The sequence below is a fragment of the Hyperolius riggenbachi genome, chromosome 4 (genome assembly GCF_040937935.1).
Source record: "Hyperolius riggenbachi isolate aHypRig1 chromosome 4, aHypRig1.pri, whole genome shotgun sequence".
Lineage (NCBI taxonomy): Eukaryota > Metazoa > Chordata > Amphibia > Anura > Hyperoliidae > Hyperolius > Hyperolius riggenbachi.
Window position 1 is genome coordinate 276,536,661 of NC_090649.1, and position 26,650 is coordinate 276,563,310.

Here is a 26,650-nt window from a genome sequence, read left to right on the forward strand (position 1 = left end):
CACACCACAGAGATCTGCAGCAGCCCCAGCACTTACTCACCTCCCTGGGATCCAGGACTGAAATTCACCCTATGTCGTCTGGTTGGCACTGTAACCCTGTAGTGAGATTGCCATCTGTCGTCATGACAAACGGCAATCTCACCCGAGGGATGCAGAGACTCGAGGACAGGAAGGAGAATGGCTGCCAGCGTCTGGATCCCCTGGTAGGTGAGTGACAATGCGCACTTTGCTCTGCACAGTCCTGCCAGTGGCTACTATGAGTCACGTTTGGGGTTACTGCTCTGGCTGGTTTTTCCCACAGTGAGTCTGACTTGTGATACCTGCCAAAATCGACAGTATTAGGCCTGGTTCACTCTGCACAGGCAAAACGCTGATCTGTGTAACAGATCCATTTTTAAAAGGCATCAGTTTTTCATCCATGTCCCCTCAGTTCATTAGCACGTTTAACACGAAGCATCTGTCACTCATTTATTGGAGCCTCCTCAAACTTGCAGTCCGTTTGATGGAACGAGCTGAATGGATCTGTTCCAATGGAGCTGTGTGAAAGGATTCTATTGATTCACATAGGAACCGTTTACTTCTGCATAATGCTAGTGTGAACTGGGCCTTGGAAAGCACATAAAAAATGCAAACTTGCACACTTGGAAATCTTGAAATGCTCAATGTAGCATTGCAGTTATTAAACACTGGGAAACAGAAATGGGCCCCAGAAGCAATCTAATGGAACAGTAAATATGTGAGCAGCATTGGCTGGTGGTGGCTAGAATGTCTGAGCGCATAAATGCAAAGCTTGTATGTTTGCTGCCATTTATTTCACAGCCTTATCTGGTTATGTTGCTAAGAATTTTTTTTTTCTCTTTCAGGTTTGAGTGGGACAAACTTTTGGAGAATGTTCATTGTTTGATCATAAGTGTGACAAAAACTGACAAGCAGGAAGCTTATGTACTCAGGTAACATTCTTTGCTATGCTATAGCAGTGTAGTTTTGTTAAGCTTGCTAGTTTGCTTGTCATGAACAGCTAATAGTGATTTCGCCAGTTAATTGACAGTACAGTCATGCCCTCAAATTTAAATATTAGAAGGAACACCACCGCAAAACATTCTAAACTTTAAAAATAAAGTAGAAATTTAAAATGTAAAATCCACAATAAATCTAAAATGTAAAAACCACAATAAATTGTTTTCCTTTCTCCCTGTCAATCACAGTACCTAGTATTAATCTGACAGTATTGGAGCCTCAGTTGACCGGACCCTTGATTGTTTTTTGAGGTTTAGGACCTGTCCAACTCATCATGGGGTACTCAAAGTTCTATACCCATGAAATGCATTTTATTTGCCAATATATTACCTGAAGTTCTTGCAGCAGCAGTTGAGTGACAGAAATCTGTCGCGCCTGATCCCGGCAATAAAAGTGGGCAGTATGGAATGCTAAGAATTTGTTGGTGGGAAACTATTGCTTTCAGGTTACTCAATGCTTTGTTAAAGAAAATGTTTTGTTTACTACTTATACTAAACAAACCCTACTCAAGGTCATATGCAGGACTTTTTGCTTTAATGGTCAATAGTTCAGCATTTTTTATGGAAATTTAAGATGGTAGTTTTGCATTGACCAGCAATACATAAGCTTTAGCTTAGTGGTCATACCTGCAATAAATATTTAAAATTATTGGCCTCATGTAGCCTCTTGCTGCCAGCAGAGTGAAAGTTGATTCCTGAACAGTGTGATCCCCAGAACCAGCCCACCTTCAATCTGGCCAGCATTGCAACTACGGTTCCACCCTGCTAACTTTCTAGTGCACTTCCACCCTGCTAACTTTCTAATGAAGCATTTAACACCTCCCACCTTTCCTAAGTGTCTGTACAAGCCCAGTGTACCTCTGATCCTGCCTGAATTGAGGATATTTCTTACTGCTTTTATTTAATCATTTAAGGACAAGGGGGGGGGGGGGGGGGGTAGATTGCATACAAATGCTACATGCTAAGATGAGTCAGGGAGAGAATACTTTCCTGTGCTCCAGTTCAGATCTGCACACGGGAATACTGGCTGCTGTCCTATCACTGCTCCTTCCATCTCCTATTGGGTGATTGGATTGTATAGAGTGAGGAGGTTAAGGTGCATGCATACACACCTCTTGATTTTTGTCGCCTATCGGGGATCGGGACCTGATCCCCTCCCCTAGGGCAACATCTCAAGCTGATCTGTACAAACTTGAGTCAGCTAGGTAGCGGATGACTCTTCTGTTGGTATGCAGGGGGCCCAGAGGGATGACAGAGCGGCGCATGCATGAGTTCACATGGGGGAGTGGTGCAGACAATGCGATTGGCCATTGGGAAGGGTAAGCCAGGTGGGTCGCTCGCTGCTTGGGGGTCGGAGGCCACTGTACACACGCCTGACTATTGGCTCCGGTGGTTGTCATCGGCCGCCTTAGTCAGGTGTATGTACGGGCCGTTAGACTGCCTTAAAATGCATGGTTTTCTCAACAGGAAATGGAGCTTTTGGAGCAACCCAGGTATTTAAAAAAAAAAAATCCAAAAGGTAGCAATGCACAGGTCAGTGCACAACACTGACCATCATGAGCATTAAAAAAATTTGGAGTGACCCATTAGAGGACTAACCACTTGTAACAGAAAATATATACAACTAGTAGACCCAAGCCAAGCCGTTTGAAAACGGCCTCTAGGTCTTTTTTTGCCGCGCCGCCAGTCACTGTGCATGCGTGCGTGCACGCCCACCCACCTCGCTCCCTGGTCCCTCCAGCGGTCTTACTGCGCATGCGCAGTAACAAAATAACAGGGACTCTGCAGAACTGCTGGACGCAGCGACACAAGCTCATTATTATATAGGATGAACCTTTCCATAAGGGAGGTTGGGATACGGAGATTACCCATACTAAATAAAACATATGCCAGGTGACATTACTGAGCCATAGAAAAGTGTTCCCTTTCAGAATTGTGATAAGATTTAGCTTGTTTGGATTTGTTCTGCTATAGCGGCAAAACAGTAATCTCAACTAGAAAGGGATCTATTCCTTGCACACGTTGCAGATAAATCTTCATTTGTTGAAAATCTAATAAACCGCAACATTTCATTGCTAAATGTGGTGCAACACTACGACCAGTTGATTTATATACCCCCGTTTGACCAAGATCCTCTGCCTGATCAGATAAATTATTTCGATTTCTGTTGAAAATTGCAATCTATCTGACCTGCTGGGACAACAATTTCTATCAGATTCGATAAGTGATTGAACCTGTTGCAACCCAATGTGGAAAATAAGTTAATTATCGCAAATTCTTTCTGTTTTAGGAAAGCAAACTTTTGTTTTTCTTAACATCTTAGTAAGGGGGCTTTTAGGACCATTGTAGTCCCTTACACACTCCAATGAGTTCTGGGTCACCATGAGCTTGCTGGTTAGTCTGTGCCTCTTGGAAAATAAGTGTTTGCACCTTTAGAACATTCTGCCACTCTTATAAATTTTTTTTCCTGGTAAGGCACATTTTTAGCATATCTAGTGCCACCTAGTGGTAAAATTGTTGTGCCGCCATATATGCCACTGTGTCCAGCTATGTAGATAGTAATATATTTTCTTTCTATTTTGAGGAATCAAATGGCTCTTGGGCCTGACATGCTGCAGAGCGCTTTACTGACCGTCAGCACTGTCTGCATTTTTTTATTTAATTTTTTTGTAAAACTCCATTGACTTGCATAAAATCGTGGCAATCAGGATTTTTTTCAAAAAAGTATTGATTTTGCTGCAATTTTAATGCTGGTCAGTGGAAGTTTTTTAAAAAAAAAGACGCAGGCCCTAGAGGAGTTTAAATTATGTTGAAAATGTTACATCCTAGTACAAATTAAATTCAGGATGTAAGGCTATCTAATACCACCTTTTCTACACTGCATGTTGAAAAAATAATTTTAGGAATCATGAACTTGTATAGGATTATGACAAATGGTTTCTCATTGCAAACTGTTCCTGCTTTTCTTCAACAGTGAGAGTAGCATGTTTGTCTCCAAGAGACGTTTCATTTTGAAGACATGTGGTACCACCCTCTTACTGCAAGCACTGGTTCCCCTGTTAGAGCTCGCTAGGGAATACTGTGGGTTTGATTCCATTCAGGTAAGTTGAAGTTATTCTAGTAGTCAATTCATGAGCTAAATTTACTTTATACTGCCTTCCATTTTTGCTACAAGTTTGTAATTTGTAAGGGCATATAATCTGGGCTATGTATGCACATATAGTTGAACCACAAATACATTAATGGCTGCTTTTTGGTATAATACATTTACTGTTTAACTTTTATAACAGCATGAAGCCTTATCTGTGACCCTCCAGTTCTAGCTGTATGGCTTGTGTGGAATACAGACAGGATACACCCACCTTTTTATAGCATCTTCCTTTGCAGCCTGCAGTTTTGCAGCACTCTGGTCTGCTCCCATTAGTGCTTTGTTTATAGACCTTTGAAATCCGTGCAGTAACTGGCTTCTATAATCTATTTAAAATACACCTGAAGTGGTAGGCGTATGATGGCTGCCATATTTATTGATCAGTACCAGTTGCCTGGCAGTCCTGAAACTGTGTGCAGTAGTGTCTGAATCGCACAAGTGAAACAAGCATGCAGCTAATCAGCTGTTCAATAGGCTTATTCAGGGGCTATGGCTGAAAGTAATAAAGGACCACTATTGCGAAAATTGTAAAATTTAAAATATATAAACATAGACAAATAAGTACATTTTCGCCGGAGTAAAATGAACCATACATTACTTATCTCACATGTTGCTGTCATTTACAGGAGGGATTATAAAACTGACAGAACTGACAGGTTTTGAACTAGTGCATCTCCTCATGGGGGGGGGTTCTCAGGGTTTTTCTTATTTTCAAAAGCACTTAGTGTATGGCAATTACTTCGTCCAACTGCCAAAAAGAGGAGGAGGCTGGCCAGCAGCATCTTTGTATAGATCCTTTTCAGGGCGTGTCTTTAAAAACAATAAAGGCCATGCTGAGAATCCCCCATAAAGAGATGGACTAGTCCAAAACCTGTCATTTGTCAGATTTCTACTACCTACTGTAAGTGACAGCAACATAGGAGAAAAGTAATTTATGGCTCATTTTACTCTGGAAGAAATGTACTTCTTACGTGTATGCGTTAATAATATGTATTTGAAATGTTGCCAGTTTTTGCGATAGTGGTCCTTTAATGTCAGGATCAGTTGGATAGCCAGGCAAATCTGCATTTGTTTAAAGGAAATAAAATGTCAGTATCCATGTTACCCTTAGTTTGTGTGTGCTTTAACAGTTAAGTTATAAGCCCTTAGCCATTAACTGAAATTAAAATGCATGCGAATGCTGATATTTTAACCACTTGAGGACCCAGCCATTACCCCCCCCCCCCCCCCCCCCTCCTTAAGGACCAGCGCTGTTTTTTATGATCTGTGCTGGGTGGGCTCTGCAGCCCCCAGCACAGATCATGTTACATGCAGAGCGATCAGATCGCCCCCCTTTTTTCCCCCCTATGGGGATGATGTGCAGGGGGGGGGGTCTGATCGCTCCTGCCTGCCTGAGGTTTGCGGGGGGCACCTCAAAGCCCCCCTCCGCTGCGAAATTCCCCCCCCTCACTCTCCTACCTGTCCCCCCTGGTGATCGGGGCTGCACAGGACGCTATCCGTCCTGTGCAGCCTGTGACAGTGTTCTCCCCAGAATTTTTTTCCAGCCGGGTGGCATGAAAAAGTAGCCGGGTGGAGTAAAATGGGCGTGGCCATGACGTGCCGGAAAATGGGCGTGATCATGACATGGACATAGCTAACTGTAATGTAACTCAAAATGGCCCTGATTTTTAGGGTGGCTAGTGATGTGGGTAGGAAAGTAGGTCAGGCTAGTGGGGTGGGTAAAGTGGGGTGGGGTGGTGGCTAGTGGGGTGGGTAAGTAGGTCGCGCTGGTGGGGTTGCAAAGTTGGTCAGGCTGGTGGTTAGTGGGGTGGGTTGCAAAGTTGGTCAGGCTAGTGGGGTGGGTGAGTGGGTAAAAAGATCAGGCTGGAGGCTAGTGGGTGGGTAGGTAGGTCCCTCCCTCTCGAATAGCATGGCAGCAGGTTGCTCCTTACATCGTATGGTGTGAAATCTGATCCTCTGCTGCTTCCCGAAGGTCTCCCCCAGCTTCAGCACCCGCTGTCAGACAGGACGCAGGCCGTGGTACTCATTCCTGCTGATCACCCGGATTCCTCCATCCACCTCGGTACTCATCCCTGCTGATCGCCCAGATTCCTCCATCCTCCTCTGCCAGCCATCGGCGTGCGTGTCAACCACTGTGGGGTGGGTCCATGGCGAGGCAAATTCATTTGCATGCGGGGTAATGCTGCAAATAACCCCTAGTGGAAACTAGCCCTATGTCCTTTCACGCCATACTCTGAGTTGCAAAAAGATCACAATGGTAGTGGAAAGTTGCATCACGCGGTAGAAGTGTCATGTGAAGCATACATTAAACATACGTTACACTGCCACTGTAAACGCACGTTGTGCACTGCATTAACGGAACCAGCTTTACTGCACCCAATGTAAACATACCATGCGATGCGATTATATTGCAAAGGAATGCGACAGACAGTGTAAAAGAAACCTTAGAATTTGTATGGATTCATTCTCAAAGTAACATTTTGCTTCTCAACAGGCAGAAATCCTCAATGCAGAATAAGAACTTTGAATTATTGATTATATATTAAAAAACAAAATTAATTACCTAATAGCTGATTAATCAGCTGTCAACTCTCCTTCGGAATCTTATTAACCCCAAACACAATAATGAATCAACCCTAAAAAGCTAATTATAGAGCAAAAGAAAATGAAGGATCAGAAATAAAAAATATCATACCATGATTATATTCCTCTCCTGATAGGGAATAACCCGGACAGAAGTGCAGGAAACTCTTTTGGAACTACAAACACATGCAAACTGACTCTGCACACCCCCACCAGTCACAAATATGTTGCTGGAGTTGGGGCTTAATGTGATTAAATATGTCAATGGAATAAAACATGAAACAAACATAACACCGGAATTCGGGGCATTTTTTTAACTTACTTTCCAAGTATCTTCACATCCTGAAGCACAATTTGGCCTCCACGCTTGTTCTGAAACTTCATAAAGTCTTCAGAATGGTCTCGCTTCTTCTCAGACCGCTCACAGAAGAACTTTGATAACTTTGCCAAGGCCACATCGTCACGGTCAAAGTAAAAGCCCAGAGACTGGTAAGCATAGCTCGCCTGCAACAGCGTGTTCACCAGAGAGTAGCAGATACCTCAGTTCTTGCTTCGACAGTGATTGAACGGAACAGAGGCTTCTGTGCGCCGGACCGATCCTCACTCCTTCAGGATGTGAAGAAACCGGCGGCTGATGAATGGGGAAATGGAACACTTACTTTCCAAGTATGTCTGCGGTCAGACTCTTGATTCTCCGTGAGTCCGTCGTTCTCCGCACGGCAGCGCTAGGACCCTGGTGACATCACATCACCACGTGACCGCTGTGTGGGTCGGGTCGGCGAGGCCTCCTATTGGCCGGTGGGTGGTGCGGACGCACATTGATTTGTGGGAGACGCTGACTCATCCCGCTCAGTACACTGTGAGCTTGAAAAGTGTCCCCGGCTCAAGGCTTCGCGGCGGCCATTTTCTTGAGGATCGCCGTTCAGAGAAAGTGTAAATACTCTGAAAAAAGGCGCCGGCGTGGTTTTAAAACAGGCGGGCGGGGTTTCAAAACAGCCGGGCGGCCCGCCCACCTAATAAGTCCTGGGGAGAACACTGTGACAGGATGTCCTCTGTCACATGGCGGCGATCCCCGGCCACTGATTGGCCGGGGATCGCCGATCTGCCTCACGGCGCTGCTACGCAGCAGCGCCGTTCAATGTAAACAAAGGAGACATACGTCTCCTGCGTTTACATTTAGGCCTCGATTCATAAAGCATTCCCGCATGTGGAAATGCTGAAAACGGCTCACTTTACCGACCACATAGCAAAATTTGTATTCATAAAGGCTTTTTCCGCATGAAAAGCCGACATACGCGAGCAGAGTGATAAATCACCGCCTTGCGCGGTGATTATCTTAAGAAAAGTAACAAATGTCAATTCATAAAGATTAGAGGAAGCGGTATGCAGACGGGGATTACCGCTACCTCTGATGTGGCGAGAAGCGTGCGGAATACATTGCAGTGAATGGGACAGAGCTCCCAAGCAGCAGCAGAGACACCACACGGAGGGACTCGGCCAGCTTCTCCTGTTTCCGCATGCGTATCGACAGCCTAACACCAGCCTACAGCGGAATATCTCCGCACTCCTATCACAACTAGAAACCTTTTTATGAATGACCACCCAGAAGGCTGAAATACAGACAGCGGTGTTTCCCCGCTCGAATTTACCTTACCGACAGCACTTTTATGAATCGAGGCCTTAGTCTGCGAGCCGCGGTCAGCGGCTCGCAGGCTATTCACGGAGACCCACTCCGTGATCTAACAGGAAACGGCCGTTTGCGCGAGCGGCCTTTCCTGATTAATTAGGGAGGCATTTGGCGACGTAGATGTGCGTCGCTGGTCCTCCAGCTACCACTTTGCCACCGCACGGTATGAGTGTGCGGTCGGCAAGTGGTTAATGAATGAATGTTTTTATCATCTCCTTTGCAGTGCTAATATCTTTGATACTCTTGCACGGTCAATTTGAGGTTAGAGTAGCAGCAGGCAGTGCATTTGATTGGCCTTATTCCATGCTGCATACAGTTTTCATTACATTTTCCTGCAAGTTAAAATTAAGACCGTCTCTTATCCAAATGACCGGTCTTCCTTTCAGCCATGCACCTCGTTAAAACCTGTCAAACCTTTTCTGCGTTCTATAACTTTTGGTATTTGTGCTTCTAATATTTAGAAACCCTAAAGTTGAGATCTGATCTCCTAAACTGCACTTGTACCCTTTAACCATGCCATCTTAACTTTACGCTTAAAGTAGACCTGAACTCTTACACAAGACAGAAGGAAAACACAGAGAAATGCACCCTGTATATATTTAGAGAGTTTAGCCCATCTAACCACAAGTTGTCATTTGTCACCTGACTGTGACAGCTGATAAGCACAGTATGTTAATGTCTGCTTCCATGAAAGCAAGAAATAGAAACACTAAAGATTTATTGTAGGATTTGTATCAGCTGCAACAAAGCAATGTTTTTCTTTAAATTATGTTATGCTGTTTATCTTAAAGGAAAACTTTAGTGAGAAGTATTTGGAGGCTGCCATATTTATTTCCTTTTAAACAATACCAGTTGCGTGACAGCCCTGCTGATTTGGTTGCAGTGTATCTGAATAACACCAGAAACAAGCATGCAGCTAATCTTGTCAGATCTGACAATCATGTCAAACACCTGATCTGCTGCATGCTTGTTCAGGGGTTACGGCTAAAAGTATTAGAGGCAGAGGACAAGCAGTATAGCCAGGTAACTGGTATTGCTTAAAAGGAAATGAATATGGCAGCCTCCATAGCCCTCTAACTAAAGTTCTCCTTTAAAAGCAGAGAGGAAGTTCTGAGTTCAGGTTCACTTTAAAAGCTCACCGTCAGTCTTTTTATCTCACCCACTGGCAGGAAGTCTTGCTTCACCTTGAAACCCCTTCCATCCCTGCCCAGTCAGTGACCAGCCTCCCTACCTTACCAGGTCTCTCAGTGGGTGAATGAGGAGCTCCGAGAAGGGATGGAAGTGGCTGTGCTCAGATTCTGGGGTAAAGCTGGACTTCCTGCCCAGTAGTCTGATTTGATGAGGATTTTTATATTTACGTTATGGATGAATGGTGAGGGGTTTTAGTTGAACAAAATAGATATTTTAAAGAGACACTGAAGCGAAAAAAAAATGATATAGTGAATTGGTTGTGTACTATGAATAATTACTAGAAGATTAGCAGCAAAGAAAATATTCTCATACTTTTATTTTCAGGTATATAGTGTTTTTTCTAACATTGCATCATTCTTTAATATGTGCAGATTACACAACATTCAGCATTCAAAATGAGTCTTTCAGAGCAGTCTGTGAAGTAATGACCTCTCCTCTAGCAGAGGAAAAGTAAACAGTCCAGGAACAGTTGAGATAATAAAAGTCAGATAACAGCCCTCTCCAGGACTAACTTAAGGCAGCCATACACTGGTCGATGTGCCATCAGATCGACCAGCTGACAGATCCCTATCTGATCGAATCTGATCAGATAGGGATCGTATGGCTGCCTTTACTGCAAACAGATTGTGAATCGATTTCAGCCTGAAACCGATCACAATCTGTTCAGCTGCTCCTGCCGCCTTCCCCCCCCCCCCCCCGCGCATACATTACCTGATGCGGGCTCCCGCTTCCTGGGTCACTGCAGTGACCCAGGAAGCGCCGGGATGGAGCGGGTGCAGCGCTGAGAAGATGCGGAGAAGACGCCCGGGAGCCCGCATCAGGTAATGTATTTTTCATCGGATCGGCTGCCGCTAGCGACGCGCACTTTACCCGCGGGCGATCGAGGGTAATTTCCCGCACGGCGCGATCGACGGACCGATCTGATTTCGGGAGGAAATCTGATCGTCGGCGGCGTTTACCGCGAACGATTGGCAGCAGATTCGATCCCAGGATCGAATCTGCTGTCGAAACGGCCGGGAATCGGGCCAGTGTATGGCCACCTTTAGTCATAGAGCTTAATGGCTTGTTTGCATAGAGATAACTGGAGTTTCTCAACTCTTCCTGTACTGGAAACAATTACACTGATGTATCTGATCTTAATGTTTTATTTCTTAGCTGTGCTACACATACAAATCATATCATTTTTTTTTCGCTTCAGTGTCTCTTTGAAACTGTTTTGCAGGGCAGATGATCGGAGTAAACCCACGCATGGCTGCTTTTTGCTGCTGGTCGGGAAGTGGTTAAACCTATAGCATCTTAAAGCTAACAAGGGTGTTTATGTAGCTTGAGCTTTTACTCCCCATTTCGGGATAATTTTAAATGAGGTTCATTCTTTCTTTACAGAACTTTTTTTATTCGCGAAAGAATTTTATGAAACCAGACCACCAGGAGTACCCACATAGAAATTTCCAGGAAGAAGTTGAATTTCTAAATGAAATTTTTCCAAGTAAGTTGCACATTGTTTCAGAACATCATTTTGTTTTTTGTTTTAGAACCAAGGGGATAGAACAAGGTGATAGTCTGATGTGCATTTCAAATATCTCCATCCTTTTGTTGTGCGCTTAATTTTTCAAAATTCTTTGGCAACTTAAAATGAGGTGCCAGTTAAAGGGAGCGGTTAGGACTGTTGGAGATTTAGGTTTTGACAGAAGAAATGAAGGGCGTTTTCCTGGTCTGGGGCTTTTAAGACCAGGAAAACGCCCTTCATTTTTTTTTTTTCTCTTTAAAACTGGCTAGTGTTCCACATTTTTAATAGTCAAAACTGACCAATCCAAAATTGCACCGTAAGCATCAGTGTAAATTCTGTTTTCATGGATAGGTGTATTAATTTAGCGTGCTGTCATTAGTAAAGGTTAGTGTCTAGACTCTTGACACTTACTATGTTCACTCACTTCAAATCTTCACAAATGATTGATTTTTTGTTTGTTTTTCCTCTGTATTGCAGATGGAGCAGCTTATTGCATGGGTCGCATGAATTCTGATTGCTGGTGAGTTGTTTTTATTATTTTTTTTTACCTGGTCTTACAGAAAACCAAAATCAGCAGCTCTGCTCATGAAAAAGTAGCTCTTGGAACATGTAATTAAAATCACATGTCAAAAATGGGCTTGACATAAAGAGTTGTTTTTTTTGTTTTTTCCACGAGCAGTGCTGCTGATTTTGGTTTGCGACCCTGGAGAGCAACAGGAACTTATCAGCTATAGCATACTCTATCGCCATTGGTGTGCTTGGCATAACTTTTTTTTTCTTTCTGTTCTGGTCTTGTAGACAAAATCTGGCCTATCCCAATGTGGGAATGAAAAGCAAACCTGGATATTGAACATGGTCAGATTCTCCCAATAGATTTCTTGTATGAAGGCAAAATGGTTACATGATTGTCTGGCTGATCATGTCCCACTTCCTCCACTGGTAGCTTAAGGGTTGGTTTACTAGATTAGTTGTCCGCATCTCTGTCAATGCATAGATGTGCCAATGAGTGAAACAGCAGAGCATCTGTTTCTGCACAAACGTACTGTGCATCACAATTGAATATCCCCAACGTTTTCACTGCGTGCTGTTTTATAATTAACTATATAATGCTTGTGTGTCTGCAACCCTGAAAATGGTTTTCTTATTTAAAGGCAAAAAAATATTAATTGTAAATCGTTTAAATGGCACCATCCTACACATTTTAGAGATGAGTACCTTCACAAGATCTGTACTTTTGAAATCTGTTTTAACCCTCTGCACCCTTTCCAGTAAACTTTTTAGAAGGCTGCTGCACCATTGTTTACTAGTACTTACCCATGTACTATGGGAGTTTAACAAGCTAGCAGCTCATGGAACAGCAGCTATGTCAATATGAAAGTGTACTAGGATGGATGCAAAGATTTGATTTCAGAAGTCGTCCTAAAGATGGTTATGGTGGCAAGTATGACTTGTATCAATACTGTCTCCATTCTGACTGCCATATATTGAAGCAAGAACTTAAGTGTTGGTAAAATGCAGACACCCTGGTTTATTCTGCATCTTCTGTGAAATGTAGAGGTCGTGGTTTTTTGGCACTGTTACACTGATGTGAAACCCTGGAGACATCTGCAGAAATAATTGCTTTGCTATATTTGTCTTACCATCTATAGGTACTTGTATACTCTGGATGTCCCAGAGGGTTTTGTCATCAATCAGCCGGACCAAACACTGGAAATTTTGATGAGTGAGCTTGACCCAGAAATAATGGACCAGTTCTACATGAAAGATGGTGTTACTGCAAATGATGTCACTCGTGTAAGCTGAGCTTGTTGCAATAAATCTGCTTTAAAGAGACACTATTGCAAATGGTCATTTTGTAAGAATCTGAATTCTCACCCTTGCATTAATACAGTTAAGCTTTAAGACTGACCTTTACATTTTTTGTGAGGAACTGCATGTGCAGGTATAAACTGTCAGCTTAAAAGGTGTCTATGATACACTGAAATAGCTGTCCAATATAAAAGCAGCTTGTCAAGAGTACTTAATGCTGAAGATGTTCTTGGCAAGGGAAAAATTGGTGGTTTCATATGAGGTGTGGAAAGGTAATACTATTAAAATATTCTTTTCCATGAGTAAAACCTCACTTTTAAAGCAATTGGTAATTCAGAATATTACAAATGGTGATTTGTGACTGCTTCTCTTTAGACACATGAAGTGATCGGTAGCTCAAGACGTTCTCAGGGGTAGTCACTAAGCTGCCACCAGCAAACTTATTTTCCACTAAAGAAAATCCAAAGTTAGTGATATAGCAGGTGCCATTGCTGACTTCCTTTTTAAAAACACCAGCTTGCCCGATTGTTGTTCCGATCTTCAGTAGTTTATGAATTGCCAAAAGGGGAGTATCCAGGTAAGGTGTTCGGACTTCACACTGACTTGAATGACTACATCTTTGTTGCAGGTATGTGACCCCAAACTACTGAAGCCAAAGGATCGGCTAGGCAGCTGGGGATTTTTAAAAGTGAATAAAGATGGCACCACCTGTATGCGCCTCAGTTACCTGCTCTAGAATGGTGGAGCCTGTGTAAAGCTTGCACAGTATGCGTAAAGTAACCACAAACTACAGTTAATATTACCAAGACTGAGAAAACTTGGTATTGCATAGGCATCTGTAGATCTAAAGTGTATACCTACACCCAAAATTACACTAGACCTACATCTGGGTACATGTCCAATCAGAGTAGGAAAGACTCCCCGCACTCCAACAATCTCAGGGATACACACCTATGTGCAGTTAACTGGTCTTTCACTGTGCCTCCACAAACTATACATCAATAACTGTTGGACCTGAGAAGGCGTGGGCACAAGTATGCTTCAATCAGCATTTATTGCACATTAGCGTGTAAAACCGCAGCAACATGACAATGGTAACACCAAGAAATCACCCGTTCAGATGACACCTGACACACAGAGCCCGTCCTCCCGACAATTGTTTTGCACCTGCCGGTGCTTGATCACGGGTTGTTCAGCTCGGTAGCGTTATATTCCTTGGATTATAACGCTACCGAGCTGAACAATCCGTGAACAAGCACTGGCAGGAGCAAAACAATTGTCCGGAGGACGGGCTCTGTGTGTCAGGTGTCATCTGAACGGGTGATCTCTTGGTGTTACCATTGTCATGTTGCTGCGGTTTTACACGCTAATGTGTAATAAATGCTAATTGAAGCACACTTGTTCCCATGCCTTCTCTCTCAAGGTACATCTGGGCACATGCCAGCATTACCGTTAAAAAACAGTTCCCATACTTCCTGTGCCTTTGAAGAGGTGGAAGTGATAAGCATGTCAGTTTTTCAGTATACAGTATTCACTTCAATTTACATGGCCTTAGAAAGTTAACAGCATAACCCTCATTAAAGAAGTTCTAAAGCACAACTGTAATTCAAGACATTGCTACCTGGCTGCTCCCACTATGAAAGCTCAGATTCCTGTACATGGTGCCTTGGGAAAGGATTCATCTCTTGGTGCTAGATCTGTTCTGTCATATTGAACCTGGAATGAAAATGGGTTTTAGTATCCCATGTAATGAATGTATGAGTCATCAGTCATGTGGAAACAAGACATTTTCAATTAAGGAAACCTTTTATAATCGCCTTATTTAAGCATTCATCTTTTTACAAGATTTTAAATTCCTTTGTTGTAGCATCACACTTTCCACTTATGGATTGGAGGAATTTATGGGGAGGGCTACATGTTAATACTCATGAACAAATCTTTACCGGCATTCTGCAGTGACAAGTGGTGCAGGGAAACGGTTAACTGACAGATGCAGGTTAAAATGCATAGAATACCTTACGTGGCAGATAAAAGCAAACTGCTTTTACTTTCTGGAAGACCCTCCTAGATGTGCATTGGATTCACTGCATAGCCTTATAGTTGGGGGTGTGTCTAGATATCTATATATCTCTTTGCTTGATTTGCATACCTCTGGTACATTCTATCTATAATAAACATCAGTTGTAATTATGCATGGCGTGGCCGCAACTGTGGGCACACACCACTATGGCCGCCTACTGTGCTCATGGAGTGGGCAGGCTTTGTGCGTGCGTGCATATGTTTTGGGCTGTGGTGGGTGTGGTGTTTCCTTTGGGAATCGTGAGTTTACTGGTAATGAAGAATTGTATTTGGGTTGAGAAACCCAAATCCTGGCACCAGGGATGGGCTTTCAAGTCCAGAAAGACTCGAATTTAAAATTCAAATGAAGTATAATTACTTCAGGTGTGACCACAGGCAACGGAGGTCAACTTACCCAGAAGTCTTTGGGGATGTATGCGTTCCTTTACATGCTAAACATACTACGATGAGTAGGTGCACAGGAACAGCCTTATGGCCATATGCAATTCTTGTGAGCCTGTGTCCCCAGGCTGTACTTCGCATTTACTCTATGAGATGCAATAAACCTTGCATGCGAATAGTGTGGAGATCTTTTTCTCAACCTACATACAACTTGCCTGTATAAATAACCCTGATCTGAAAAGCTGACTCCTGCAACATTACCAAGCAAGCAACATGAAGACTGAAGAGCACTCCAAACAGGTCTAAGACAAAGTATAGATGGAAGGTTGGTTTAAAAATATCCAAACCTTAAATATTCTATAGATCACCATTAAAACAAAATGTATAATAAAGCAGCTTTACAAACCTGACAAGAAAAAGCCACCCACCAAAACTCAGACTAGGCAAAGGGGGCAGTGGAGGGCAAGTGGTTACCATAGATGTGCCAAGTTATTAAACCTGTCCAAAAAAGCTCTAAAAAAATTGATTTTTGTATTCGTGGGACAATAAAAAAATATATATAATTGCACCTTGAAAATGGTTGGCATGTTTTATGTGCTAACCCCCTAAACCACCCATTTCATTCCAGGCTGTAATGAGACAAAGCAGGACTAATATTAGGGGCATGAGACATTTTGCAAAGACACTAAATGTTTATGGTGGTTTGCTTTAAAAGCCAATTTCTACAGAATACAACTTTTAAATACTGATGGAACAACCTCCTGTCTTATGGCCCTTCCCAATCAAAGATTTTGTTTGTCCTCTCCACAATCAAACATGACCTCCTGCCTTTGCATATTTTAAAATCTATTTTGTTTGTTTTCAGATGAGTGGAATTCGTGACCTGATTCCAGGTTCTGTCATTGATGCTACAATGTTCAGTCCTTGTGGTTATTCAATGAATGGGATGAAATCAGATGTAAGTATTGTCTGAGTAGAGTGTTTTGCATTATCGACTGTTTATACTTTATGCTAATTTTTATTTTTGTTTTTACTCTTTTTAGGGAACTTACTGGACTATTCACATCACTCCAGAGCCAGAATTTTCATATGTTAGTTTTGAAACTAATGTATCTCAGACAAGCTATGATGATTTGATTAGTAAAGTTGTGGATGTGTTCAAGCCAAGGAAATTTGTGACCACCCTCTTTGTTAATCAGGTAAGAATTTTAAAGCAGTGAATAAAATGCTACACACAAAGATTCATAGATGGCTATCAGTGTTCTCCCCAGGCTCTTTTAGCTGGGTGCTACACCTGGCTAATTTTGGTGAGCACCCGGCTGTCATCGGCTCACCTCCAATTCTGTAAGCCGTGTTGCAGCGGCCCTGCCTCCCCGTCATGCCCCACCTGGCCACTTTTTTATGCCACCCACCTGGGTAGAACGCTATGGAGGCAGAGAAAGCTGTCCATATATATCACAGCATGGCACCTACATGTGTTCAGGGAAATGGTAGAGAAGTGTGAGGGCAAAACAGGCTGATGGCCAATACTCCATTTCCCGTCAGATATTGGGACCATTATAATTAACAAGTACGGTAAAACCCCCGTTACCCAGGCATCTAAAAGTCTTAAAGGAATACTATCGATTGAAATGACTTTTCTTTTTTAATACTCTATTAGTGTACACATTACCACTAGTGCTAGGGGCACTTTATTTATTCACCCAAGTCTCTCTCCCGCTATCCTCACACAGCTCATAGTAGTTTGGGTCACCCTGAGCTGCTTGGTTACTCTGTCACACAGCTCACAAATATATTTCACTGTGTCACTCACAGCATTCAGGAGACATGAGGAGAAATAGGCTGATCTGAGGTGGTAACGGGTAACTAAATGAGCTGGAATATAACTAGCTATAACACTAGTCTGTGTTTACACTCAGACTGGCTGCCTGCTTGTGGTGATTCACTCCAGGCTGCATCCACTTTACAAGCTGCTGAGAGGGGCAGACCACTGTCTACAATTAGCATTATTAGCATCTTTATCAGTCAAGAGAAGCAAAGATAATAAACACACATTGGTAGAATCTTTAACCCCTTACCACCATATTAAGATTCTTTCAGCAAGGTGATAATTAAACTATAAACTGAGGAGTTGATAGCAACTCCCCTGTGCAGAGACATGGTTTAGCCCTCTGGGAGCCGTCAGTATTTAGATACATTTTGTATCCAAAACTGAAGGAGGATTTTACAGCTGAGAGGAACAGCTGTGTGAGGAATCAAATTGCTCCTAGTACTTGTCCTAATGTGTGCTACAACATACAGCATTTAAAAATAAATGCATACATCGATAGTATTCCTTTAACCTGCTGGGCGTTTCAATTCCCGCGTCCGCGGGAGGTTTTTTTTCGCACTCCCCCCCCCCCCCCCCCCCCATCATGTAGCTAGCCTAGCGCTAGCTACATGATTCTCCCTTTCCTCCTCTCTCCCTCCCACCGTTCTTAACGGGATTTCCTTTCTCTCCATGGCGACGACCGGAGTGACGTCATCGACGTCACTGGGACTCCCGATCCACCCCAAAGCGCAGCCTGGCGGCGATTGGCTAGGCTGGGGGGGGGCCTCTTTCGCGGCGGATCGGCGGCGATTGGGGCAAACACGCAGCTAGCAAAGTGCTAGCTGCGTGTTTGAAAAAAAAATTATCAAAATCTGTGCCCTCAAGCGTCTCTGGACGAGCATTCTGACATTTATTACATGGTGACATTTTTACTGTGGGCAGGTTATGTAGCTGCTCTTAGCTGTTTTGGCTGTTAGACAGCTGTAAACAGCTAATTCCTGTCTGTGAACCTTGTTACATTGTAACAAACTGCCAAAAGTACCGCGGTACTCAGAGCTTCTTGTGGGAGGGGTTTCCGCACAAAATCAGTCATACAGCGCCCCCTGATGGTCTGTTTGTGAAAAGCATTATATTTCTCATGTAAAAGGGGGTATCCGCTACTGATTGGGATAAAGTTCAATTCTAGGTTGGAGTTTCTCTTTAACTAACCGGCATGCCTGAGTGGGAGAACAGGGGTGGAACTTTCAGTGTTAGTGGCTTGCCGCATACGCAGCTTGCTAAACCTCCAGTTGGCATCTAATACTTCCTGCATCTCCCAGAGGCTTTCCTACATGCATATACAGCATCTGGCGTGTAACCTGGCCCGCATTTGGTGACATACACGCTTTGGGGGCCCTATAGAAAAGCCGCTGGGAGGTGCAGGAAGTGTAGCAGCCGGCGCCCAGAGGTTTGGCAAGTTGTTTCTGCCGTGTGCCACTCTGGGGGAGGTTAGTGTTAATGTAGTGCTGGCTGCTTGACTTCCCAATCAACTGGCAAGCACATTTATTAGGCAATCCACCCACCTGTGCGAGTTATCTGAATTGATATGAACTTTGTATACATTGGAAGATGTTGGTGTTAAATTGCAATGTATTTGAGATTTCATCTTGTATGTAAAATTACGGTTTTTTTTTTTTTTTTTAGAGCTCCAAATGTCGTTCTACATTCACTTGTGCTCAAAAGATTGATGGCTTCAGACATCTTGATCGCCAGTCTGCTCAATTCAACAATTACAATTTTGTTTTTACCAGTTTTGCTAAATGCCAACCACAGCAGAGTTGATTAAAGAAAATGAAGAAGAAACGTAAAAAGAAAACCAATGAACCAGGTGGTGGGTGCTTGCTAGCTAATGTTAACAGGGGCTATCTTTTCCACATCCATCACCTAGTAGTTGCCGGAAGCCCTGTCTATTATTCTAATATGAGTTTGAATTGTATCCATTATATCAAGGAGTTAGATATTTTGCATGAATGCTCTCTCCTGTGTGTAGGTATTCTATGCCACTCTTGCTGTGGAATTGAAGTGCATGTAGAAAAGTTAAACACATACTGTACTAGACTCGATCATACTTGTAAAAATGCACACAAGTCAACACACAGCATAGGTTTTCTACAGGTGTCTCCAAAAATTCCCCACAGACAAGGCTTTCGTCCGCATTAGTCTGTCCTGGGTCCAAATAACATGTTTGACTTGTGATTTAACTGTAGTTACATTGCTGTATCTTCACTACCATGTGTGTGGACTATTTGTAATGTATTTTGACTAGTTTATCATGGATGGAACCTAGAGAAGCCTGTGAAGGATGTCACCAAGACTTCAGAAACTGTGCCCAAGCCCCCTTACTAAACCCTGGCACAGTGGTGATCAGTATTTAATATTTTGAGTGCTTCATGTGCAACCTCCAACTCCACTAAAGGCCCGTACATTAAATTTACTGTGCTTCACAATTTGAAAAAAAAATAAAGTATTAAGTCAGGAAATCATAATTGCTTAATAAACAATGTCAGTTACATGGCTGTCTGGCTGATAGTGTCTGAATTGCACACCTCAAGCAGGCAGTGTAGTCACTTTATTGTAAGCACCTGATTTGCATACTGGTGTTGGGGACAGCCAGGCAATTGATGATTAAAATGCACCACTGGTGTAAACGCAAAAACGAATACATACCTAATGGTATAAAGTTATGTCCGGACACATTCTGTTACTAAGAATTCTCACCGGAACACTAAATCAGCAGTGTTCTGATACAAAGCTGCATCCCTTTAAAGAAAAAGGCCTTGACCTTTTCTATATCTGCTATACAACAGGCCAAGGACTTTTATTTGGATGGGGGCTCTCTCACTGCAGATGTAAAAACTGAAGAAAATAACTGATGGCAGAGGCCATTCCTGGGCTCTTGGCCAGGGCTTCTTTAGGGAAAGTAAACCTATTTGTGAGATGATGTCCGGAAAGAAATGTACATTCAAAAGTGGAGTAGATGTTTCTATGACCACTTTCTCTCACTGCTTTAAAGAGAGACTGAAGCGAGTATAAAACTCGCTTCAGCTCTTATATTCTAAAACGCCGCTATCCCACGGCTAAACGGGGGACCCTTACCCCACCCCAAATCCCCTCGTCTACTCATGGGGATCTCTTCCTGTTTGAGGCAGGGCTAATGCACGCAGCCCTGCCTCACACGCGTCTATCAGCGCGTATCTCCGCCTCTCCCCGCCCCTCTGTCTTCCTTCGCTGAGAGGGGCTGAGAGGGGCGGGGGAGAGGCGGCGATGCGCCGCTGATAGACGGCACTGAGAGGCAGGGCTGCAGCCGTTAGCCCTGCCTCAACAGCAGCAAAATCTACGACCAAGTTGGTCATGGATTTTGTAGGGGGGGATTTGGGTGGTAAGGGACTCCCGTTCAGCTGCGGGATAGCGACGTTTTAGCAGGGGCACGCATGCCCCTGCTGAATATAAGCTCTGAAGCGAGATTTATTCTCGATTCAGAGTCTCTAAGTACCTTAAAGGGGCACTATAGCAAAAATTGTAAAATTTAAAATGTGTGCAAAACATAGTGTTTTTGCCAGAGTAAATTGAGCCATAAATTACTTTTCTCCTATGTTGCTGTCACTTACAGTAGGTAGTAATCTGACAGAAGCAACAGGTTTTGGACTAGTCCATCTCTTCATAGGGGGTCCTCAGGGATTTATTTATTTTCAAAAGCACTTAGTTGAATGGCAGTTGCTCTGTCCAACTGCCAAAAAACTTTAGCGAGCAGGGAAGCTGGCCAGCATCATTGTTTAAATCCTTTTTAGGGAACATCTTTATAAACAATGATGCTGGCCAGCTTCCCTACTTGCTACAGTTTTTTGGCAGTTGGACAGAGCAACTGTCATTCCACTAAGTGCTTTTGAAAATAAATCCCTGAGAACTCCCTATGAAGAGATGGACTAGTCCAAAACTGTTGGTTCTGTTAGATTTCTACTACCTACTGTAAGTGACAGCAACATAGGAGAAAAGTAATGTATGGCTCATTTTACTCTGGAAAAAATGTACTTAAAATTTGTATGTTTGCACAGATTAAAAATTTAAAATTTTTTCGCCATAGTGCCCCTTTAAGGCCAGGAAGTGGACTGTGATTTAGCTAGTCACAAGTATTCAACTTTTACATATGCCAGCATAAATTACTGAAATGTCTGCAGCAGTACGATGTGATTAGTTCCACTCAAATAAAATACTTCAAAGATTTGATGCATGCAGTACATTGTCTGCTGCAGCTTTGTTGTTTACTGCCTTTAGGCCTCTTTCACAGTGGGACGTTAAAGTCGCACGTTATAAAAATGTATAACGCAGACGAACGCACAGCAATACAAAGTCTGTGCAACATTCACAGTGCACACGTTTCGTTGTGTGTAATGGGTAGCAATATTTAGAAAGTGCTGCATGCTGTGCGTTTAGCAATACATTTGCTGCGTTGTGTTGCACATGCTCAGTAATGTTTTTTAATGTAATACATGCGCCATTTTCGCTCCATCAGTATGCGATGAAAACTGCGCACCAAGAGACCCATAACAGTGCAAAATAACGTCGAATTTCATAACCTACATGCACTGCATTAGGGGCACGTTGTGCAACTTTAACGTCTCATCAAATGAAACATCCCACTGTGAAAGAGGCCTTGCTCTCACCACTACCACCACACTTTGCCATAAGCAACTCCTTGCAGAATCATTCCTCAATCCTTATACTTCTCACAAACTATCCCACTCCCACCAATGTTACTTTCTGTAACATTTACATTTGATCTGTAACTTTGGGGAAATTACTCCAAATTTGGTATACCTCAGACCCTTGGTGAATGGAGACTGCCAGCTGAACACTACTGCCCATGGTAGTCGTCATTCTTTGCTGTCCGATGCAGGCTTCCATTGGTTGGCAGCATGTTGTATAGGGTAACAGCCTAGGAGAGAACTGTACTTTAATATCCTCATTCCTTACCTAGCAGTCTGCATTCTTTGGGTGGTCTCCTCATGGTGTTTCTTGCGGACTAAAAATGTGGGCACATTTTTTTGCTACCTTTGTAGATTCCTTTTATAGTAGTGTGAAAGGAACTCTCCTGTTAAGCATAGGGTTTTCTCCGTCATCAGAAGTGCAAGTGTTAGACTTTTGGAGTCTTCTCAGACTAGAATAGTGGAATATATGTTACAAACTGGGAAGAGACACCCCTAAGTGCTTTAAAAAAATAATTTTTTTAAATGCTCCCATTGACTTGCATTAAAATCACGGAAAAATAGCAGCAATTGTGATTCTTCAAAAGCCAGATTGCTGCTATTTTACCACAATTTTAATACAAGGTCATTGGAAGCAGTTTAAAAACTGTTGGAAAAGCGCTCGGTGGTGTGGCACAACCCTTACACGGGCAAGAAATATACTTATAATTGGTTCCCCCGGTCTGTCATCTGAACAGTGAGGGTCACATTTCTTGACACTACTTCTGAAACCTTTTCTCTTTTGATATTACTCTTGCATTTTATGGATATCTGCCCCATGTAATAAAGGGTTTACTGGTTTCCATGCTCTCTCAGTGTTCAGGCTTTGTCTATGTTCTGGATTTTTCTCTACAAATCTCACAGCAATAGCCATTTCTAGTTGTGTGAAAAATGTTGTAAACCAGTCCAGATCTTGCCTCATTTTTATTCCAGACAGAACTGATGCCTTTTTCATCTAGTTTATAAGGGGAACCCTGTGACATTGTGCATGTGACTGCTATGCTGTGTTCGACAGTGTTGTGAACTCATCTGCTCTCCCTTGTAAGGTGTTGGTTTTTGTTTTTACCATATGTGGGTAGGATCATGTTATAAATGTGAAGAGAACCTGGTTAATCTGGACTGGAAACATTTTAATTTAAAAATGGAAGCAGCATTCACATTTTATTCAGCAATCATGAGTGATCAGGAACTGGCTGCAGCTTGTGGGTTTTATTCCAGACTGAGGTCTTTATGCCACTTGTTGCCATCATCTGTCTGAAAACTTTGAACTAATTGGTGTCCTCTGTCATGAGTCTCTGTAGTCATTTTGGATAGGACACCACAATATTCTTATGTATTAGCATAGACTAGCTGTGGGCCTTATTAAACACTACCTTGTTAGATGTCAGTATATTTGGAACCACCCATGTTAATTGGATGCTTTATTCCTGTTTGCATTCTGTTGCTTAGACAACTGTAAGGTATTAAAAAAATAAATAATAATAAACTTAGCTTGGGTTTCTACCAGCCCCCTGTAGACGTCATGTGCCCGTGCTGGGACAAAAATTATTTTTCCATTTTCTACAACTTGATGTTGAGGGCCACTGGGCCTGCGTGGCCCTGGCCACGTGCGTCCTCACTCCCACGTTGCTGGAAGCACACTAGGACACACACGTCCAGGGCACAGGATGTCTGCAGGGGGCCAGTAGAAGCTCCAGGCAAGGTTTTTCTTTTTTTTTGGGTCTTACAGCTCTCCTTTAAAAAAAGATATTTGAGCACCTGTTTATCTCCTGGTGTTTGTTTTGCGGACCAATGTTTAAAACTTATTCCTCAGTGTCTAATGCAAGGGATTCTGTATACTGTAGCCTATTGTTTTCCAGAGGTTGTATGCCTCCAACATGCCTTACTTGTAGGTAATATCACTTGCACAGGTAGAGCCGACACACGATGCCTGTGTGGAAGGTCACAAAACATGTTGATGGAACTCTAGGGTCGTTTGACAAAAATACTTATAGCATCTGGTATGTAAAGTACCTTACAGTTAATGAAATGCCACAATATCAATTGATATTGCAATACCATCTTAAAGATTAATTGCATTACTAGGTCGTAAAGCCCAGTGGGATGATGGGGAATGTTTTCGCTACATTGTTACTTTGATCATTTGACCTGTACTGAAACTCTCTGTTCCACAGACCTAATGCTTCAATAAAGTGCTTAATTCATGAGTCCATTATTGTCTTTTCATTTAAACATTGTATACTGCACTGGAACCACATATAGCATGCAGCACCTTATTAAAGTGTAAGGAGAAAGATCTGTTGTGGGAAGCCTTTAGATAGTTCAGAAGCCTCACATATCCTATTGCATCCCACAGTTTAAAGCAGACTTCCACAGTAAATTAAAGTTGATGTCAGGTGTTCCTCACCACCTCTGACCATGCTGCGCCAAGTAACGCCATGGCTGATTTTCTGGAGGCTGTTGCCTCCTTCATAGCTGAGCCTCCAGCTCTGGGACTGCAATGTAATGGGGTGGGGTGTCGTTTCTCCTCGAGGAATGTTGTACAATTACACTGCTGGTTACTGCACTGGAAGGAGGAGGTAACCCAGCCTGCAGAAAAAAAGCCATGACTACCTGCAATGGGGGTGGGGCTAATTTATACTGGAGGTACACTTAAAGTGCTGGGTAGGGATAATCAATGAGATGTAAATCCAAGTTCATGTGGGATTTTGTATGCAAATTTATGCATCTTAAAAATGGATCAATAAAGTCCCACCAAGGTTTAAACTTGTCAATTTTCAAGAGGAGCATATTTGCATCCAGAATATATATAATCCTTCATGCAATCAGAATTGTTTGCGTCTCTTATAATAATCACTAGTGCGGAGTTCTTCTAAAACCTATGTGACAAGAGCTTGTGAAACCTGCTTCTTGTGGCCATGCTGTACAAGCTTATCTGTACTGGGCATGCACGAGTAAGGTCTACACATGCTCAGTAGAAAAAAGACGCTTGTGCACGTTATTTCATCCTACAATTTGAATTAGTATGGAACTGTAAATCGGTTATAGGTGTACTATACACCAGCAGCGCTGGATGTGTGCTGCCTCCTCAGGAAAATGATTTGCATATTCAGTCACTGGGATTCTGAGACTTCCCTCCTTGTGCTTGTAAAGCTTAATTGCAAATTCCTTTCTGTTATAAGAGGAACTGTCACCGAAATCTTAAAATTTAACTTTTACAAAAGTTTCTTCCTGAGTAAAATGAGCCATAATTTACTTCTCTCCTATGTTGCTGGCATTTACAGTAAGTAGTAGAAATCTGACATTACCGACAGGTTTTGGTGTAGTCCATCTCTCCATAGGGGATTCTCAGCATGGCCTCAGCATTACTCTTTATAAAGTCACTCCCTGAAAAAGATTTATACAAAGAGGCTGGCCAGCCACCCTGCTCACCGTACTTTCTCTAATTGCCATCCAGGACAACATGAGATCCGGTCCCGCCCAGGATCTGGGGAAACACAATCCCAAGAAGATTAAAAGCCCCCGCCCTCCCTCCAACCTCAGTTTTATTTGTTTCCGTGTCGGAAACACCTAAGAAGCCAGCTCTCGCTATTTTATTTTTGAGACTCACTAGTGGGTGAGTCAGTTCCTGGGAGGCAGCGTGGCTAGGCAAAGCAGGAGGTGACGCCGGCTATGATCCTCCGGTTAATGCGGCATGCTGCCTCTATGCAGCGTATGGCCGGCACGCCGCTCGTTCCCCGTCAGATGCCGGCTCTGCAAGGCGCATCCGCGCTCTGACCGACATCCGGAAGTGACGTCAGCAGGACTGACGGCTGGAAGGGGGCCGACTAAGGAGACCCATGAAGTGTTGAAACGTGCTCCTGGCGTCTCCGTCTTACTTGCACTACCTCCGCAGTGGCAGCAGTAGAGGAGAGCGCTGCGAGGAGGAGGATGTCACAACAGAAGGGAGAGCAGCCGCATCAGCGGGATTCCGAGGCGGCAGGCTCTGCTTCCAAAGCCTCTGTGCAAGTCCAGCCATCGGGGTCGAGTATGGTAAGCCCTCCAGTGGAGGACAGGCGTTACCTTATTCTTTTTTTCTTTTTGATGGATGGCTTATCAGATCTGTTGTCTTTTCTTCTATTTTTGTGTTTTAGACAAAGACTGATCCTAAAATCGCTGTGCAAGTTAAAACTTTATAAGAGATGTGGCTTGTGTAACAGCAAGATAGCTTTAGAAGCCCCAAGAAATTTGTCAGTCCTGCACTGATGCTATTGTAGCCTCCCATTCATCAGATATATTGAAGGGTGTGATGGAGGCTGTTAATAAGAATATGCAGGAGACTTTGGACAAATTTAAAGAATCGTTTGTGCCACAAGCTCCTGATCCCCTTCCAGGTTCCTCTTCGGGGTTTTTGACTCAATCTTCCACCCTTTCCAATGTTTTAGGAGCAGGGGAAGAGGAGGAGGAAGAAGAGGGGGGGTGTCTGTTTCTCAGGAAGAGGGGGAACAGCCTCATTCAGAGGGTTCAGACAGATTCTTGTTTACTCCAGATGAATTTTCTGAGTTGCTTAAAGGGAAGGTTTAGGGACACCTTGCAAAAAAAAATAAATCGATATCCACTTACCTGGGGCTTCCTCCAGCCCGTGGCAGGCAGGAGGTGCCCTCGCCGCCGCTCCAGAG

General features: G+C 43.2%; 2 protein-coding genes across 2 annotated transcripts in view; one reads left to right on the forward strand and one right to left on the reverse strand.

Moving 5' to 3' along the window:
• AMD1 (adenosylmethionine decarboxylase 1) overlaps positions 1-20,106 on the forward strand; it is a 34,533-nt gene extending 14,427 nt beyond the window's left edge. Inside the window, exons 2-9 of the mRNA XM_068231303.1 lie at positions 864-950; positions 3,991-4,117; positions 11,009-11,111; positions 11,610-11,652; positions 12,782-12,926; positions 16,267-16,359; positions 16,445-16,600; positions 18,895-20,106. Of these exons, the coding sequence (XP_068087404.1) occupies positions 864-950; positions 3,991-4,117; positions 11,009-11,111; positions 11,610-11,652; positions 12,782-12,926; positions 16,267-16,359; positions 16,445-16,600; positions 18,895-19,032 (892 nt within the window). The 3' untranslated portion in view covers positions 19,033-20,106. The remainder of the gene's footprint in view (positions 1-863; positions 951-3,990; positions 4,118-11,008; positions 11,112-11,609; positions 11,653-12,781; positions 12,927-16,266; positions 16,360-16,444; positions 16,601-18,894) is intronic.
• Positions 1-26,650, reverse strand: part of CDK19 (cyclin dependent kinase 19) — a 502,598-nt gene that overhangs the window by 427,348 nt on the left and 48,600 nt on the right. Inside the window, exon 2 of the mRNA XM_068231302.1 lies at positions 14,563-14,657. The gene's annotated coding sequence lies outside the window, so the exon portion shown is untranslated. The remainder of the gene's footprint in view (positions 1-14,562; positions 14,658-26,650) is intronic.